Here is an 18,317-nt window from a genome sequence, read left to right as displayed (position 1 = left end):
TGACCCGTCCATGAGAGGTGGGAATCACCAGAGGCCCCAGGATACAATATTATCACGATACTTGACGCAAAATACAATATTCTTGTCATTTTAAGTGTTTTGGGATATGCTGAGTATTGCAATAAGAAATTATGAATAATGAGTCATGTCCCCAAAACAAAACTTGGTCAACATCAGTTTTATCTAATTAGAAAAGAACATTTTTAGTCTGTTTATCTTACTGCATTTTTGCAAATTGTATCTATTAGACGGAACAATATATATTTTTTAATCTAGCAGGCTACCTGAAGTTTAATTTGTATTTGTAATATTAATTTATATAATAAATAATGTATCTATACAATACTGCCAAGCTAAAAATATCGCAATACCATGCTGTACCAATATTCTCCCCCATCTGTACCATCCATGTTTGATGTCTGGAGTTTGGGATCTAAGGTTTCGGACCTCTCTTCATCCCAGCGTGTTTCCCAAAGCGTGCATCCATTGATGCTCAGGTCAGGGTCTCTTGCATCTCTGTATCTGCGGTGCACCGGGCCTCTGGTCTCTCCTGAACAGGAAGCTCAGAGCTTTGACCTCAGAGCAGTTCAGCGGCGTTGCAACTCTGAGAGTGGTGTAATGTGATCTTAGTAATTATCTTCATATAAAGGCGTTTATTTCACTCTTTACTCAAACAATGTTGAATGATTGATGTGACTATATGCTCAGAGCTGTTCTGTTTTTCAGGATATCAACTCTGTGTATCAGATCTTCCCAGACGAGGTTCTCGGCTCTGGACAGTTTGGCATCGTCTATGGAGGTGAAAGAACATTTAGACCTGCAGTCACTGATTGGTCCTGTCACTTAAACGGAAATTTCGGTTTATTTCAACCTGTCTCCTATCGTCCTAAATTTGTTTCAAGTGACTAGTGACATAAAAATAATAGTTAACATGTTAGCCGTTAGTCTAGATACAGCCGGGGCGCATAGTAGCGTCAGACCTGTTAAAACGCAAGTGAGCGGGCAACCTTCAAGTGCAAAGTTAGTCCACTAAACAAGCTTTTTTCCCACAAAGACCGCCTCATATCGTTAGGATAAATGTCAGAGAACATATAGAAAACGACATGTAAACGTGTTGTCTTACCTTACCGGTGTGCTGCCATGTTTGTTGTTTACCATTTAGCTCTGCTTTCCAAAGTGCAGCCGAAATATCGCAAGAACAAGCAGCGATCTCATACCGTGCCTGAAATATCGCGAGAACAAGCAGCAACAGCTGGAAGGCAGAACCGGACAATAGCCTGAAAAGTTCATTCATTTATTTCATGAAAGATTTATAGAATAATGGCTGACTTTTTGCCAGACTTCGACTTTGTGGAGGAGGAATTTGATTTTGCAGAGTTTGATGGCCGCCCTTATTTATTTGAGCCAGAATACACTGACGAAGAGCTTCGTGAAATTGAAGAACGGAGGAAGAGAGAGAGAGAGGCGCAACAGGTAGAGGACGAGAGGGGAGGAATGGCTGCTGCAAGGCTGCGTAGCTCTGGAGATTGGTGGTGTACCTGTGAATGCTGTGCCCCAGTGCCCACAGAAGAGGAATGCCTCTGTTGCAAGGAATGGGACCAGTTGCAGCCTTATTTTCAAGGTCTGGATGTGACCGAGGACGAGACACCTCCACCTGGAGTAGTATCCAGCTGGGCTTTATCTAGAGCTCACCAGATATCAGGCACGCTATGAGATCGCTGCTTGTTCTCGCGATATTTCGGCCATGCTTTGGAAAGCAGAGCTAAATCATAAACAAACATGGTAGCACACCGGTAAGGTAAGACAACACGTTTACATGTCGTTTTCTATATGTTCTCTGACATTTATCCTAACGATATGAGGCGGTCTTTGTGGCAAAAAAGCTTGTTTAGTGGACTAACTTTGCACTTGAAGGTTGCCCGTTCACTTACGTTTTAACAGGTCTGACGCTACTATGCGCCCCGGCTGTATCTAGGCTAACGGCTAACATGCTATTATTTTTATGTCACTAGTCACTTGAAACAAATTTAGGGCGATAGGAGACAGGTTGAAATAAACCGAAATTTCCCTTTAAGGGCAAGCAAGTGAGATTTTGACAACAAGGTTGAAACATTAAAAAAAAATTGAGAATTTATTGAGAGTTTAAGTCTTAATAATAGGAGAATATTGTTTATTATAAATTTTGTTTCCCTGAATCTCATTAGACTTTTACAAAATATTTAAAGAATTAAACTGTAATTTCTAATACATAAAAAAATCAATTCAGAGATGCAGCTCAAATCAATACATCCAAACAAAGTGGACATAGAATAAAGCCCCATTTCCACCAAACCCTTTCAGTCCAGCACCTTTGGAACCAGCAGTGACCCTTCAGACATGGTACCTAGACCCTCAGTCTGTTCAGACAGTCCTCTTAAATGTGGGCTGGGTTGTTGTCACTCACTGCTCCGTCCAGCACTCGCTGTATTTCCTCATCAGCGTACCCCAACAGAGAGGGGACCAAACATGAGGACGGTAAGGAACGGTTCCATTGGTACCATCCACAACTTTTCACAGTGGAAACTGAAAAAAAAGCGTACCGAACTGAACTGAACTGCTTGGTTGAAATGGAGCTTATGAAAGATGAGTTTGTTCATGACGTTGATTTCCATGTGTTGTCCTGCAGGTAAACACAGAAAGTCCGGCCGAGACGTCGCCATCAAGATCATTGACAAACTCCGCTTCCCCACCAAACAGGAGAGTCAGCTGCGCAACGAGGTGGCCATCCTGCAGGTATACACACACACACACGCACGCACATACCGCAGTGCTGTCGGCAGTGGGTGAGACTTCCTGTCGCGAATGACTTCATTACCGTTGCAACACTGTAGGGGTGTGACATCCCGTAATATTCCAGCACTGCTCAACCTGCAGACGCTGCTGCTGCTGCAACACACACCTGCACAGGAAACACTGTTCACTTCAGTTCAGATCTGCTCTGTTCTGTCTCAGGAACCTTTTGGGAATATTCGAATTTCAATTAATTTTAATTTCTTCACATTGTCATTTTACAACGATATCAGTTCTTTTCACAGACACATGAGCAGGTGAATATTTCATTAAAACAGACTCAGAATTTAAATCTATCACTGAAGTTGTTTCCAGTTTTATAATTTATTGGAAGAAATATTATTTGTCTGAAAGCTGCTTGTTTACAATTTAGCACAGGGCTGACTGAATCATATCATAATGTTTCCTCAATACAAAATCCTCCCTCAAATCATTCTGGTTCTTAAAACGCTCCTTGGTGGTTAGTTTTGTCCATCACTGATCACCAGGCTAAACACATTATCTACACTCTGTCTCTTCCTGCAACACATCCAAAGTCTCTGAAACTGCATCCATGTTTCCCTCCCTTGCGTCTTTTCCTTGCATATTGTGTTGTGTTGTGTTCTCACAGGGCAAGAATAAAACACGTGAGTGAATTACATGTGAAGTCAATGTGAAGATGTGATTAGATGTGAACTCCAGCTGGGCGCTGCGATGTATATGACACAAATTACCCAGCACGAATGAAGCAATTATATTTCATCATACACTTATTTGCGAGAGCTGAAAAATCTGAACTTCAGCGACCAATTCGCACCACGATAGCCAATCAACACTGAGATCCTCCGGGGACATATGACACTGAGAACGCACCGATGGCAGATCATTCATCGATTCAGCGGTTTCACGTGAGTATGACTTGAGTCAGCACAAAATATCATAGCTTTCAAACTTGAAGTGAGTAATGTTGTGTTCACACCGAGCACGATACAAATTTTTGTGTCGCGAATCAATCAAGTAGCTCGAATTTTCACATTGCTTTCCTTGAGTGAGTTTGAACGCTAGAATATTGTGTGTTCACTCATTTCAGATGCCCGAATAAATTGCATCATACAAAATATTCTAGCGTTCTCACTCGCGCAAGTAGCACATTGCGAAAATTTGCGCTACTAGCTTAATTTGCGATGCGGAAATTCGCATCGGTTGCTGAAGTTCAGATTTTTCAAGTCTCACAAAAAAGCATATGATGCGAAATCACGCTACTTACTTAATTTGTGCCGCTTAAATCAGGTATTTCACATTGCATCCATCATGTCCATCATGCCGCCATCTGATCACTCGTCACTTCACATCTGATTGCGTCTTTACATTGACTTTACATGTAATTCACTCATGCAAACTGTTTTATTCACACCCAGTATGAACTCAACATAACGCAAAGCAAAAATTCAACATTAGTCCCTCCCACCTATGGAGAGATGCAAGGAAACTATTCAAGGAGAGAGGAAACGAGGAAATGTGTTGTAAGTGAAATGAGATTGTGAATAAAATAACAATATATCAAATTTAGGATTGTTACACTTGAGTTTAATCTCTCATCTGTCTTCACTCCAGTATGATGTGATGTATCAGATCAGTCCGATCAGCTGCTGCGTCCAATCAATATAATACGGAGGCGTGTCGGCTGATAAAAGACTTCTGTGAAGGCTGCTCTCGTGCATCGTTGATCCTCAATCCTCTGAGCACAAATAAGAGCTTTGGGACAGTCTGAACAACTTAAGTTTCCAGCGAGGATAGAGGAGCAAGGAAATGACAAATACGAGACTTGGGATGTACCCATGGACTCAGACAGTTGGAAAATTCGCAGAGAGAAATCCTTAATAAATGACATTTAGAGAATGACCACATCCAAACCTGAACTTCCTGAACCTTGGATAAAGATAATTTCCTCCCCTCCTTCCTCCAGAGTTTGCACCACCCGGGCGTGGTTAACCTGGACTGCATGTTTGAGACACCGGAGAGAGTGTTCGTTGTCATGGAGAAGCTCCACGGAGACATGCTGGAGATGATCCTGTCCAGTGAGAAAGGACGACTTCCTGAGAGGATCACCAAGTTCCTGGTCACTCAGGTGACACATACACACAAACACAAAGAGTGTGCTTTACACTTTTAATGCTCTTTTTTGAGATCAGATAGCTCAACATGCATAATGTGAGTCAGTGTGAATTGGTTCTGAAGTTCTGGACAAACACGAAAAGACTTCCTGCTTCATGTGGTGGAGTTTGTGACGGTCGTCATTCAATCAGGGACTTGAAGTGTGGAGAAATCCAAATAACATTTCAATTAAATACTCACACTCCTGCTCCCCAGAGGAAGAACCCTGTTGGCAGTAATGACACTGTGACTTTTCCTCCAGCACCACCCTAAAAATGTCTCTCGTACAGTTGTTATGGTGAATTATTACTGACAGCTTTGTTGTGCGTGTGTTTCTGTGTCACTGTCAGATTCTTGTGGCTTTGCGTCACCTGCACTTCAAGAACATCGTCCACTGTGATCTGAAACCTGAAAATGTCCTGCTGGCGTCTGCAGACTCATTTCCACAGGTACTGAGTGTGTGTGTGTGTGTGTGTGTGTGTGTGTGTGTGCCTGAATTGTATTAACGGCCTCTTTTGAGTCTTTTTGATGTGAATTTCTATTTATTTATATTTTCTGAGAGAATTATGCAAAGTTATTCAAGTGCTTTCAGTTTTTGTTTCTTTCTTGGTTAGAAATTCATTTTGTATGAAGCCTCGGTGTGCAGACTTTTACATTTATTTGAAAGTATAATTAATCATATTTACCCTTCTTTTGAAGCAGAAACTATTCAAATTTTTCTTTTCCCACATTGACAATTTAAAGGGGAACACCACCAAAATTAAGAATTCCAGTTTGCAGTTCCCATGGCCTATGAAAGTTCAGTCAGTTTTTGTGAACATGAGCTACTCTCTGTCAAAGCCAGAAACCAGAGACCCCTGGACGCTCTCAGTGTCATCTAGAACAGTGGTTCCCAACTGGTGGGTCATGGTCCAACAGTGGGTCCCAGGTCCATTGTGAATGGGCTGCAAGTGACTCAGGATCATGTCAAGTTTGGAAAACCACTTTTTATTTAGAAGTACAGTGAATCGCCAGCACAGAGCTTTTATTTTGAAGTGCCATTTCCTGCTGTAGAGTGAGTGACTAACGGACAGCCACTTGACAGAGACAGCAAACTAGCTCAATGACATGGCCAAACACAACACTAAATGTATTAAACTGTGTGGACATTGAACTAATGACTAGGGAGAAATCTGGACCCTGTGGCTGGACCAGTTGGGAACCACTGCCCTCTGAAATCACAGATAAGAGTTTTAGCACTCTATTTTTTGGATTTCAGAGAAAGTTGCTCATGTTAACTAATATTCTAGTAGAGTAGTAGACAGTCTTAGACCACAGGAATAATGTGTGTGGATTTGAAAAATGGGCTTATTTCCCCAGTAAATCTAGAACATTGGATGTTTTTGAAATAGATTTTTCTTTTTGTAGGCAAACGCAGAAGTTATTGTCACCCCCCCAAATCCCTGCTCAAAAAGCCTCTGGGATTTTTCTGTTGGATTTTGGATTATTGCTGAAAATAAACTCTGCAAACAAACATTTATGATCCTTCCACATTTTGCTCAGCAAGATAATCTTCACAAATGAACACCTTGTATGATCTTTGAGGTCTAAATGCAATTGCCAGGAGTACAAAGCTAACGTCAGGTTATAAACAAGTTACACTACAGTCACATGACTAAACACCCCTACCACATAGAGGCTGTAATGCCATATTCAGTGTGGTGATGTTCTGATGTCTCATTTAGCCACTTGAAGCTGCCTTTTTAATTAAAAGCTTTAAAATTCGCAGTGGGGTCCTTACTACTGTTTTTTTTTTTTTTTCATAGAACAAAACGTGAAAGTCTCTTTTGTGTTAAAGGGATAGTGCACCCAAAAATGAAAATGCAGCCATTATCTACTCAACCATATGCCGAGGGAGGCTCTGGTGAAGTTTTAGAGTCCTCACATCACTTGCAGAGATCCAAGGGGAGAGGAGGTAGCAACACAACTCCACCTAATGGAGGCTGACGGCGCCCCAGATTCAAACGTCCAAAAAAGTTGTTTGGAAAAACGTCATTTGAACTCTGTTTTTAGCCTCATTGTAGCCTGTAGCTCTAACTGCTTCTGTGTACACCAAGCTCACATGTGCCCGCTTGCACGTGAGACCAGCGAAAGCACGTGAACACACATGAAGGTCTCACGGTCTCGCCTAAGCGCACACACGTGAGCGCGGTGCACAGAGAGGCAGTCAGAGCTACAGGCTACAATGAGACTAAAAACAGAGTTCAAATGAGGTTCTTCCAAACAAATTTTTATGTCGGGGCTTCAGGACACTTGGATCACTACGGACGAGCAGTATGGAGATATTTTGTGGTTTCCATTATGTGTTCTTGGACGGTTGAATCTGGGGCGCCGTCAGCCTGCATTAAGTGGAGTTGTGTTGCTACCTCCTCTCCCCTTGGATCTCTGCAAGTGTTGTGAGGACTCTAAAACTTCACCTGAGCCTCCCTCGGCATATGGGTGAGTAGATAATGGCTGAATTTTCATTTTTGGGTGCACTATTCCTTTAACCACAGACCTTATTTCAGGCATCTAACCAAAAACCCATTCAAAAACCAACTGACTTTGAGACGAGGGAACCAGGAGTGCAAAACTGTTATCTCATTTTCGGGTTTTAGGACTCATTTCTGGGGCACTCTGTTTGACACATGCTGGGGTGGGCTCCAACTTATATTAGAGAATACAGAAGACCGCAGGATCATGGACAAAATGTTAAAGCTCAGTAAAAACGTACAACCCAAAAGCATAACTGACACCAGGCTGGTAAAAATAAAAGCTTACTTGAGGTCAGAATCAGGCAAAAGTTGAAATGGCTGTAACACTGAGGCAGAAGCACCATGAATGGAAGTTAGCCAGTGTGTTTGCTACTGGGCTGACGGGGAAGTGGGAACAGGTGTGCAGGTGGGCGGAGCGTCTGGCATTGTGACAGTAAAGATACAAAACTATTTTAAAACTCTGGATGCATGTTGACCAAACTCCAACAAGATATATATGAAATAATCTCGAGGAAGACTCAAATATGGAGCTACACAGTACATGTGAGCACAGAAATGTTCACAGGTGTTAAACACAACCAGGCTTCATGATACTAGGAGATGACACTAACAGAAAGATATGTGTATGTATATATATACCATGATTTAGGCCACACACACACACACACACACACACACAGATACGTACATAGAGGTGTAACAGGAAGCTCCAGACAGTCAAACAAACCAGACGCAGACAGTCGGTCCATTAGCTTTCAGTGTAACTATTAGCAGCTTTCTGCAGTTTTCAGTCTCCTCTCCAGAAATAGCTGTTTGTGTCAGACAGACTGTTAGCTGTTAGCTCTAATGATGCATCAGGCCGGCTGTTGGGTTCACACACTTTACTTTCTGTGTATAAATCTGCAGAGCCTGCTACTCAAATATCAGGAAACAAATAAAATGCTCATGTATTAAAAAGGTAGTGTGGAACTGCTGCATTAACATTAGCTTGGGCGCTAACGGAAGTTGGCTGAGTGAGTTCGCAGTTTGCTCATGGATGTATAAGGTGCCATACATGTAGGCCATGCTTTTTGTGCCCTCGAATATATTGTTTTCAATGTAGAAAAAATGGCAGAGTGACACTGTCACACACATAGCAACCTCAGACGCAGCCTGCCTCCGTGCTCTTGAAAGTTGTCACAGAAACAGCACAAGAGTAGGGCCCAGTGCCCGACTACGTGTTGTCTAAGTGGTCAAAGATACGGCATGTTTACGCCCGCTTTGGAGAATTGGACGCAGCATTGAACGCATTGCAACATTTATTCCTATCAAAGTTGCTCAGTGGTGTGTGACGCCAAAATGGTTCAAGTGCAGTGTATAAATCTACCTGAAAGATCTGGGGATGATCAGCGCTAGAGATTTACGTTGTGTCCACATTGGGCGACAATTTGTGCATGTTAATTACATGTAAAGTCAATGTAAAGATGCGATTAGACGCAAATTTCTGCTGGGTGCAATCATGGACGTGATGCAAAATATGATGTGACATGAAATGCGCAAATTAAGCGGCGCAAATGAAGTGAGCTGACAACTGACAAGTCAGTTCACGGGGTTGTGTGCGCTCAGAAAAACTTATTGGGCATTTAGCAATTAATGATAGCAAGCAAGCTAATTGTATTGTGACTCTTAAAGTTGGTTTTAATTGTTTTCCAAACCCCACAAAACAAGACCTTCCGTTGCTAATGAGCTAACATTTGTCAGCAAGAGAGCTTACGTTATCTAGTTGGCACATTAGCTTAGTAGCCAACCAACAGCCAAGGACTATATTAAAAAACTGTCCAAAATGTGGTGAAATAGTTATTCTTCAGTTTCATTTATGTGTGTCAATTAAAGAAATAAGTCCAGGACGTGTTTAGCCTAGCTAAGCACAAAGACTGTAAGCAGGGGGAGATTAGCCTAACATGATCAGAAGAGAGAAAAATAAATCTGAAATCAGGTGGAATTGAGTAATCTTCATGGTGATGATCATGGTGATAACAAAAATGGCATACTTATAATGCCTGAAGGTTATGCTAACAATAGCTAACAAGCTAATTGTAGTCTCCAAACCCCCCAAAACAAAGACTTAAGTTGCTTATGAGCGAGTATTTGCTAGCTAGATAGCTAACATTATCTTACTAGCCAACCAGCAACCGGAGCAAACGTGTGATTAACTTAATTATTTTTGATTAATGTAGAACACAGTGCTTTGTTTCTTCAGACAACAGGGCTGTTATTTTAATGTAGAGCATCAGATGAACTGTCCAAAATGTGGTGAAATGACGTGATTTGTCAGTTTTAGCTTTGTGTGTCCAGTACACAAAAAAAATAGTCCAGGATGTGTTTAGCCTAGCTTAGCACAAAGACTGGAAGCACAGGGAAATTGCTAGCCTAGCATAATCAAAAGAGAAAAATAAATCTAAAAATTAGCTGGAATTCAGTAGCCAAAGTGATAACAAAACGTTAAGAACAAAATGGGACGGTTATGATAACAACAGCTAGAAAGCTAATTGTATTCTGACTCTTCAAATCTATTTTTCTTGAACCCAAGCTGGAGAGCTAACATTATCTAATTGGTACATTAGCTTGCCAGCTAACCAGCAGCTGAGGGCTATATCAAAGGACCTGTCCAAAATGTGGTTAAATTCTCATTCTCCAGTTTCCTCTGAGCGTCTGGTACAGAAATAAGTGATTTCCTGGAGGTTTTACCAACACCTGAAACAGTGTCAGTCCACCTACATTAGAATGTGCACCTGAATGAGGAGAGACCGTCTCTAAATCAAAGGGAACCCAAAATAGATGTGAGCTGCAGTTTCAATGCTGAAGAGCACTGATTCATCACAAGCGGACTGTGAAGCGAGCCAACGTATCCCTGATCACTTCCATCTTTCTCCTGAGTGTGTGTGAATCATCCTGTAACGATTGCAGCCAGCAGCTCTTCACTGTCAGCAGCTTCATCACACTCATCCTCCCCCTGTGTTCACATCTAAACAGGATGATTAAATGCAGGGTTAACCATGGCCCGGGGCCAGAAAACTTACTCTGTGTCCACCAGTAATCGCCTGTAGGTGGCCCCCTGTGTCCACTAAGTTTATCAAGTCTCTCTTGAGACTGGGACTGCGTGTCTCGATGAGATTACCTGGCTAAATAAAGGTTAAATAAGTGAAAATACCTCCAGTCTGAGCTTACGCCAAGGCAACGTCACAGTACCACAAACATTCTGATTCATTTGCTTCTTTTTAGTTCAATATTCTACAAAGACAGCAAACAGTATTCGTCCCTGTTGAGTCATGGTTCAGGACCATGGCATCTTGTTGTCCCGGTGACAATAGAAAATGTGTTTGAGAAGAGCATTGGTCTTCCCTGGACACCCCCAGGATGAAAGGACTGCCACCAGTCCAGATTTTTTATTTTTTTTTATTTTTTATTTTTTTTTTATATATACTTTATTAATCCCCGAGGGGAAATTCAATTTTTCACTCTGTTGTCAATTACACACAGGTCCGAACACACACATGCACAAACTGGACCTATACATGCACTAAGTGGAGAGATCTGTGATGAAATGTTCAGTCCTCATACTTCATACTTCTCCACATATTATCCAGAATTTCTCTCAGTCTGCATGTCAACAAACCGACTGATGTGTTTTGCAATGGAAGTGAACTCCTGGCCTTTTCCTTGACACCTCACTTGAGCCAACAGGAGCCTTCCAGATCTGTTGCTATGACCTCGACATTTCAAACCAAAGATCTTAAGAGTGTCAGTGAGGTAAACCACAGGGTAACCAGTTAGAAAAGTCATTTGTCATGTGAAATTTATTTGAAAACACACCTCTGTCCTCACCTGTTTCAGGTGAAGCTGTGTGACTTTGGCTTCGCTCGGATCATTGGCGAGAAGTCGTTCAGGCGTTCGGTGGTTGGCACGCCAGCGTATCTCGCTCCTGAGGTCCTGAGGAACAAAGGCTACAACCGCTCCTTGGACATGTGGTCGGTCGGAGTCATCATCTACGTCAGGTAGGAGACTCATCTAGCTCTTGATTTTTAACTTTTTTGTTCTCGTTTCCAAAATTTGACCAATGAAATCACTACAATATAAAACATACAAAACTATAATCATCGTCATTCCATAATTATTAATCCATACGAAATTACAGGTTTAATCTGCAATGGAATTTCTATTTTCGTGTGCTCTGCAGTCTCAGTGGGACGTTCCCTTTCAATGAGGATGAAGACATCAACGATCAGATCCAGAATGCTGCCTTCATGTACCCTCCTCATCCCTGGAAGAAAGTGTCCCAGGAAGGTATGTAACATCGGGGACCACAACCACAGCTGCCGAGTGGATCTTAAATTCAATTAAAAACCCAAGAACAGTGATTAGGCCATACGTTGAACGAATTCTGACATCCAAATTGAGTACTAAATTGCTCATGCTTGTTCCCTGGAGTCTCGTTCAGACTCGTGTGAACTTGGGCTGCTGTCAGCCCTAGAGTCATCTCCTTTGGTCTGAATCAGGGACTCATGTTGTTCCAAAGTTGTATAATTGCCTAGAGTTGGTTCGTGTTCTCACGGCAGCAAACGTTGAAGAAGAGTACACTTGCAAGATAAATGTGACACTTTCTAATGTCACAATGGAGGGACAACTACGCAGGTTGATTTTAGCGCTGCTCATCGTGGACTATATTGCTGTCATTGTTCATTTTAGTCAAACCATACAGTCTTGTTGTATGTGAATGCTGTGTTCTGAATGTGATCAAAACCAGGATGTCTAAAAACAGGGATAAAAATACACCTGATGTGTCTGTAATACACCTGAGGGTGGCTACAGAGGTTGCTTTGTAATGAATCCATGTATCAGCCGTGCTCTGCCAACAAATATAAATAGTGTGAACATCCCCCGTAATGCCATGATCATAGATGAGCGCTTTGTTTCACCTCTGTGACTCAGTGGTTATTTTTTGTCCTCAAACATCAGTGCAGGTTATTATTTCCTCCTGCTGCAGTATGATATCCCCGACACGTCCTTGAAGTCAGTTCCTCTGCTGCCGCGTGACTCATGTTGTTGTCGTCATTGTCTCTAAAAGCGTCCGTCGTGCGTGTTGGCTGGAGTCGTCCTGTTGACTACGAGACAGATTTAAATCAGCCTGACTCACTCGCTCCTCGGCCTGGATCCCCGAAGTGCTCTCAACCTCCCCTCCACCTCCTCATCCCGCCACAGCGACTTCAGCTGCGCTTCAAAATAAATGTTGTAAAAAGTTGTTTTCTGTCAGTCGCAGGAGGATTAAATGTCAGAGAATAAACTGTGAGTGCGTCAACAAATCTGCATTTTCAAAGATCACTTTAAAAGAAGACACTTTAAATGGATTCTGTTATAGAACTCATTTTTTTCCTCTGCCCACAAACGCAATTCAAGTTTCATAATGGTGACACTGGAATAAAGAAGTTATATTGTTTTATCGTCACCATGCTGTGAACGTAGACTGAATATTATGCAGCATCTGTCAGAGAGAGATGCAGCCTGACAGTCTGATGGCAGCGAATTATAATCTGTGTTTCTGACTGTATCGTGCACTCTGACAGTTGTGTTCAGGGGTACAGATACACTACTTTTTAAATGTTTATCTGCTGCCACAGAGCTTGATGTGGTCCGCCAGATGTTGATTTGTTTGGTCTTGGTAGTAGAAAGTCCTCTTTACCAACAGATAATGTTTAGTACAAAGGGTTTTTGGACATGGAGAACAAAATGTTGTATGATGGTTCAACCAGACTGACGACTGAAAGAAACAAAAGCTCTGTTTCTACTAAGTTGTCTGGTGCAGTTCAGTCCAGTTGTGGATGGTACTAATAGAACCGTTCCTTACCGTTAAGGTACTTCTGTACCTGGCTAGTTCTTTTAACCGTCACTACATGAGCTCGCTGAGCGTTAGCGGAATGACCTTTTGAGAAGTTGTCATGTCACTGGTCCTCAGCAGAGCACAGTGACAACCTCTTCTTGCTCCTTGCCTGTAACGTTACTCCGCTGGTATCGGCCAGCTGCTCCTCTGTCCATGACTCTTTCCTCCTCTTGATTAAGTTAAGCACTTTGTACTTTTTATTTTTGTCTCTGACCTTTTCTGCTCTACCTTTTCTTTTTTCAACTCCTTTATCCAACTAGTTTTTATTTCCGTTAACTTTACTCTGTGCTTAATTTAATCTAGTTTCCGCCTGACGTCAGGCATTACATGATGGACTGATTGACTTGACAGAATAGGGGGAGGTGAACACGGTCAGTACCACTGATACTCAACGAGATGAAACGGTTTTAGAACACTGCAGAGAAAAGTGTCAGCGGTGTGAACTGGCCGGGCCGGGCTCGACTCAAGTCGGCTGATGGTGTCAGCAGCAACTCAGCTGGTCAAATTGCCAGTGGCTAGTTTTAAAGCACGTCACCTGTTTCAACAGCCAATCAGCTTGTAGTGAAGTCCGCTGGTCAAGTCGGTCAATGTGCTTATGCCCCGCCCACACACACACATTCTCACTGACTGATGAATTGGCGCTGGTTATATATATCATTGTGGCGTACTGATTATGAATACAGTCCATCTGATGCTGGTTTTGTTTCATCACTGTATCCAGTATCTCTTATATTCAGCCACAAAATAAGTCTGAAAAGTTGCAAATCAGAACAGAAGTACAGAGAGTTGTTGACTCGAGATGATACGCCGTCTCATGGTGGTCACTTCCTGTCAACGTTACAGATCAGAAGCACAGAGAGTTGTTGACTAGAGATGATACGCCGTCTCATGGTGGTCACTTCCTGTCGACGTTACAGATCAGAAGCACAGAGAGTTGTTGACTAGAGATGATACGCCGTCTCATGGTGGTCACTTCCTGTCGACGTTACAGATCAGAAACACAGAGAGTTGTTGACTAGAGATGATACACCGTCTCATCATGTATCATCACTGGGCTTCACATTATAGGTAGTCCCTTGAAAATTTGGGGACTGTGTAACCTCTTATCAGATGGACTGTTCCAATATCAAGTGGGCTGCAGCCAGCAGGTCTTTCTTTTTTCCTACAATATTTTTGTTTTCAACATTGTTTGCTGTGGCCTTGCAGCCCACAAAGTGGTCCGGCCCATCTGGCATTTACCATTATTACCCGATGGCCAGTCCGAGCCTAGTTGTAGACATGGTCCTCTGAGCTGCTGTAGGACAGACTGACATCGCCATCCTTTGGCCCCACTGCTAAAAAAAGAAGTGCAGATTAAAGGTGGGTCATGTGACTCCCCTGTGAAAGAGGAATGAGGGCGGGGATAAAATATCTGAGAGAAAAAAACCCTGAGAAGCAGCGAGAGTCCGGGCAGTTCTTGGAAAGAGAGTGAGACGGACAGATTTGGGGGGTATTCATGTGCTGGGCCATTCATGTGCATAATGCCAAGCGATGGAGGCCCCCGTAGACCTGAGGGGCCCGGGGTCCTCAAGCTGTTCAGACCGCTGACCCCTGAAGAAATGTTAACATCATGTTAGCTTTGCTCATTAGCCCCAGCTGGCCTCTCACCACAGGGGGGGGGCCTGACCCTACATCCTCCTCCTCCTCCTCCTCCCCTTATTCATCCCTCCCTCCATTGGGCACTCGCTTTACCTCAAACTTCTCCCGCTTATCACTTCTTCTGTCTTTCTTTTTCTTGTTTCCTCCTTTCTTTATTTTCCTAACTTCCTCGCAGCGATTGACCTGATTAACAACCTGCTGCAAGTGAAGATGAGGAAGAGATACAGCGTCGACAAGACCCTCAGTCACCCCTGGTTACAGGTAAGACAATAAAATAACTTATTCTCCGTCATTTTTGGTGCATTTCTGGCATGTTAAATTACTGTAAAACATAAATACTTAAAGATAAGTTAAATGACCAAACTTCAATTCTGCAGTAACTAAATATTCGTGTTAATACTAAATTTAAAGGCAAGACAAAATGTTGGAAGACAGCTGGGGGATGAAACAGTGGGATTTTAGCAATAAATACCAGACTAAATAACACGTTCTGCAGTAAAGAGCTCAGTAATAAAGATTAGACTTAAAACAACAAAGATTAAAGACTGAAAGTTAATTAAAAATCAGTGGTTGGTTTGGATCAAGCAAATCAGAGTGGAAAACATACAAATTTAAAAGTGCAACTGTTTTTGATGTGTTCTGTTTTGCATTCATTAATTTGATTTTACTTTTTGTTGTTAAAAGGTTTTCAGAAAAGTCTGTGTGAATGTGCCAATTAATTTTACACTATAGACCCTTGTGGAGCCAACCGCACGATGACGTCACCTCATCACCTGGAGGTGCAGCTGCCTCTCCCCCACAGGGCTGTAGGCTCCATAGGAGTGTTAAAATGTGTTTGTCTTGTTGTGTTATTGGGAGCCAGAATAGAAGGAGTCATGGCTCAAAACCAGCCGCCACTGCCCGTCAACAAAAACAAAGACAACTATGGTTAAATGTGATAAGACCAAAGGACTGGACGGAGGCCATCATCAAAAATGCTCACATGTGCAGCGCACACTTCATATCAGGTTAGGGAAAAAGTATTTCCTGTTGTAGGGATGAATAACGTTATGTGTATTAAGGGTTATCATGTCCACCTCATCAGAAACTGGGGAGGGATTAAGAGGAATATTGGATTTCTCTGGAACGCTAACTTTTTAGCACATTAGCTAACGTTAGCTTCCATAGCAAAACAAACAAGTGTGGTCCTCCTTTGTAGGATTGGCTTCCTGTGACATCATCCATCCACTGAGTGAGAGCATACGGGTCGGCCAGTCTGGTCCCGTTGGTCACTGTTTACTTATTCAAGTAACACTGGCGGTCCCGGAGAGTGAGTGACCTGACATGGTGCGTTGGTAAATTCAGTCTGACGCTCTACACTAAAATGAGAGCCCTGTTGGTGGAAGAAACGCAGCGTTATATTTCTACATGAATGAACCAAGTTAAGTTAATCACACGTTCACTCCGCTCGGCGCTCTGCTGCTCCGTCTCCACAGACAGTGTCAGTTTGCTACTCGGAGAGTGCAATACTCTGAGTAACCGAATGGCACATTCAGACAGCGTTACAGCGTTAAGAATTAATGAACGGTCCATTTTTTGCTGGAGTGCACTCCAACACAGAATGAGTTTTTCCGAACGCACCCTATTCAGAAAGACACATGAAATTTTTCTTAGACTCCTCTGGGTAACACTTGAGGGCGCTCATGTACCACCAGTGGTACGCGTACGATAGTTTGGGAACCAGTGGTGTATGATGATAAGGCCAGTAAATGCCAAAAAGACTTGCCTAAAGCCCTTTCCTCAGCTGAATCAAAAGGTCAACAGATGAAGGGTTTTGATCGTTGTACAGAATGTGAGCCCTCAAACAAAGTTCTGAATTTGTGCTACATAATTAAAATAAACTAACCCTAAACACTGTAATCCTTAGTGTGCCCGAGTAATAAAATAGATTTAAAAAAAATAGTAATAATAAACTTAAATTCAAAAACTTTGATGGAATTAAACTATTTACTATCAAACTTCAATTAAAGGCCTAGTTCCTTTTAACTAGCCCGATATGGCTACACATTTTGACAAATAAAGGCCTGTCTCAATTAGAAGCCTGGTCTGATTGCCATGCAGTTCATTTTCGTTACAGTTAAGTTCTTCAGATATATAACCAGGTTGCTATCTATGTCAAATTATGTGTCCATTTCTTGATTGCCCTGCAAGTTATTCATCATCCTTTAGTCCACAAGGTTCCTCAGATCATGACTGATATATTATCTGAAGCCTAACTGTTATACAAGTAATATTCATGCTGGTTTAAACAATGGATCTTTGCTGAGCAACAGTTTTGTGTGAAATGAATTAAAGGCCTGTCCCTAATAAAGGCCCATTGATTTCAGTGATTTAAGCAAATAATAGCCCAAGCAATTGAAGTTTTACAGTAAACATGAACAGCTCTGTATGTCTGAGGGTGCGTTTGCCTTCTTCACCAGGACTACCAGATGTGGCTGGACCTGAGGAACCTGGAGTCCCGGATGAACGAGCGCTACATAACCCATGAGAGCGACGACCTGCGCTGGCATCACCACGCCCAGCTCAGTGGCCTCGACTACCCCTCGCACCTCGTCAACGGTCCCCCCCGTGGCGACAGTGGTCAGATAATGGAGCATCATTACAAGGAGCAGGAGGAGGAGCTGGAGACCCTCAGCGAGAGGGTCAGTGAACTCTGAGGACGGAACTCCAACAGGAGACGAGAAACAGCAACTCCAACAAAAGAAAAGTAGAAAATGAATTGAAACGCAAATTTAGATTTAGAATTAAACCCAATAATTGGTTATTTATTATGGATATCAGGGAGTTTAAGGTGTAAACCCGCCCTTATTCTATGAAAGCGTACTGCATTCACAAAAGAAAAAAATAATTTCATAATAATGACTTAACATCTTAAAATTTCATCGCATATATCTCATAATTATGAGAAACATATCTTGGCTAGTTAGCTTCAGCACGGAGCTTTGTCTCGTTAACATCCTTGTTTTGTCTGTACAAGGTCATAATTATGAGGAAAGAATCTTAAAATTATTTCTCATAATTATGAGATCAGTTTGTATTGTAAATATTTGATCCCTTCAACAGGAAATCCTTGTTTTAATGTACAGGTCCTTCATCAAGATCATTTTTCATTTATTCCTGTTACAGGGTTGAGATCTTTTGATTATTTTATCAAGTAATTACAATGTCCTTTTTTGTAAAATTGTAAAAAAAACCCAACAACAACTAAGATACGGATCTTATAAGTACGAAATGCCGAGTCATAAGATAAA

The 18,317-nt window shown here is 42.1% G+C and overlaps 1 protein-coding gene across 1 annotated transcript in view; it reads left to right on the top strand.

Annotated features, from left to right (window-relative positions):
• Positions 1-17,773, top strand: part of prkd1 (protein kinase D1) — a 77,754-nt gene extending 59,981 nt beyond the window's left edge. Inside the window, exons 14-21 of the mRNA XM_078175357.1 lie at positions 727-799; positions 2,666-2,772; positions 4,775-4,936; positions 5,313-5,411; positions 11,349-11,509; positions 11,692-11,798; positions 15,203-15,288; positions 17,487-17,773. Coding sequence (XP_078031483.1) covers positions 727-799; positions 2,666-2,772; positions 4,775-4,936; positions 5,313-5,411; positions 11,349-11,509; positions 11,692-11,798; positions 15,203-15,288; positions 17,487-17,723 — 1,032 coding nt within the window. The 3' untranslated portion in view covers positions 17,724-17,773. The remainder of the gene's footprint in view (positions 1-726; positions 800-2,665; positions 2,773-4,774; positions 4,937-5,312; positions 5,412-11,348; positions 11,510-11,691; positions 11,799-15,202; positions 15,289-17,486) is intronic.
• Positions 17,774-18,317: the final 544 nt, after the last annotated feature.

Source organism: Epinephelus lanceolatus, chromosome 15 (genome assembly GCF_041903045.1).
Source record: "Epinephelus lanceolatus isolate andai-2023 chromosome 15, ASM4190304v1, whole genome shotgun sequence".
NCBI classification, from domain to species: domain Eukaryota; kingdom Metazoa; phylum Chordata; class Actinopteri; order Perciformes; family Serranidae; genus Epinephelus; species Epinephelus lanceolatus.
This window is presented reverse-complemented; position numbering and strand designations above follow the sequence as displayed.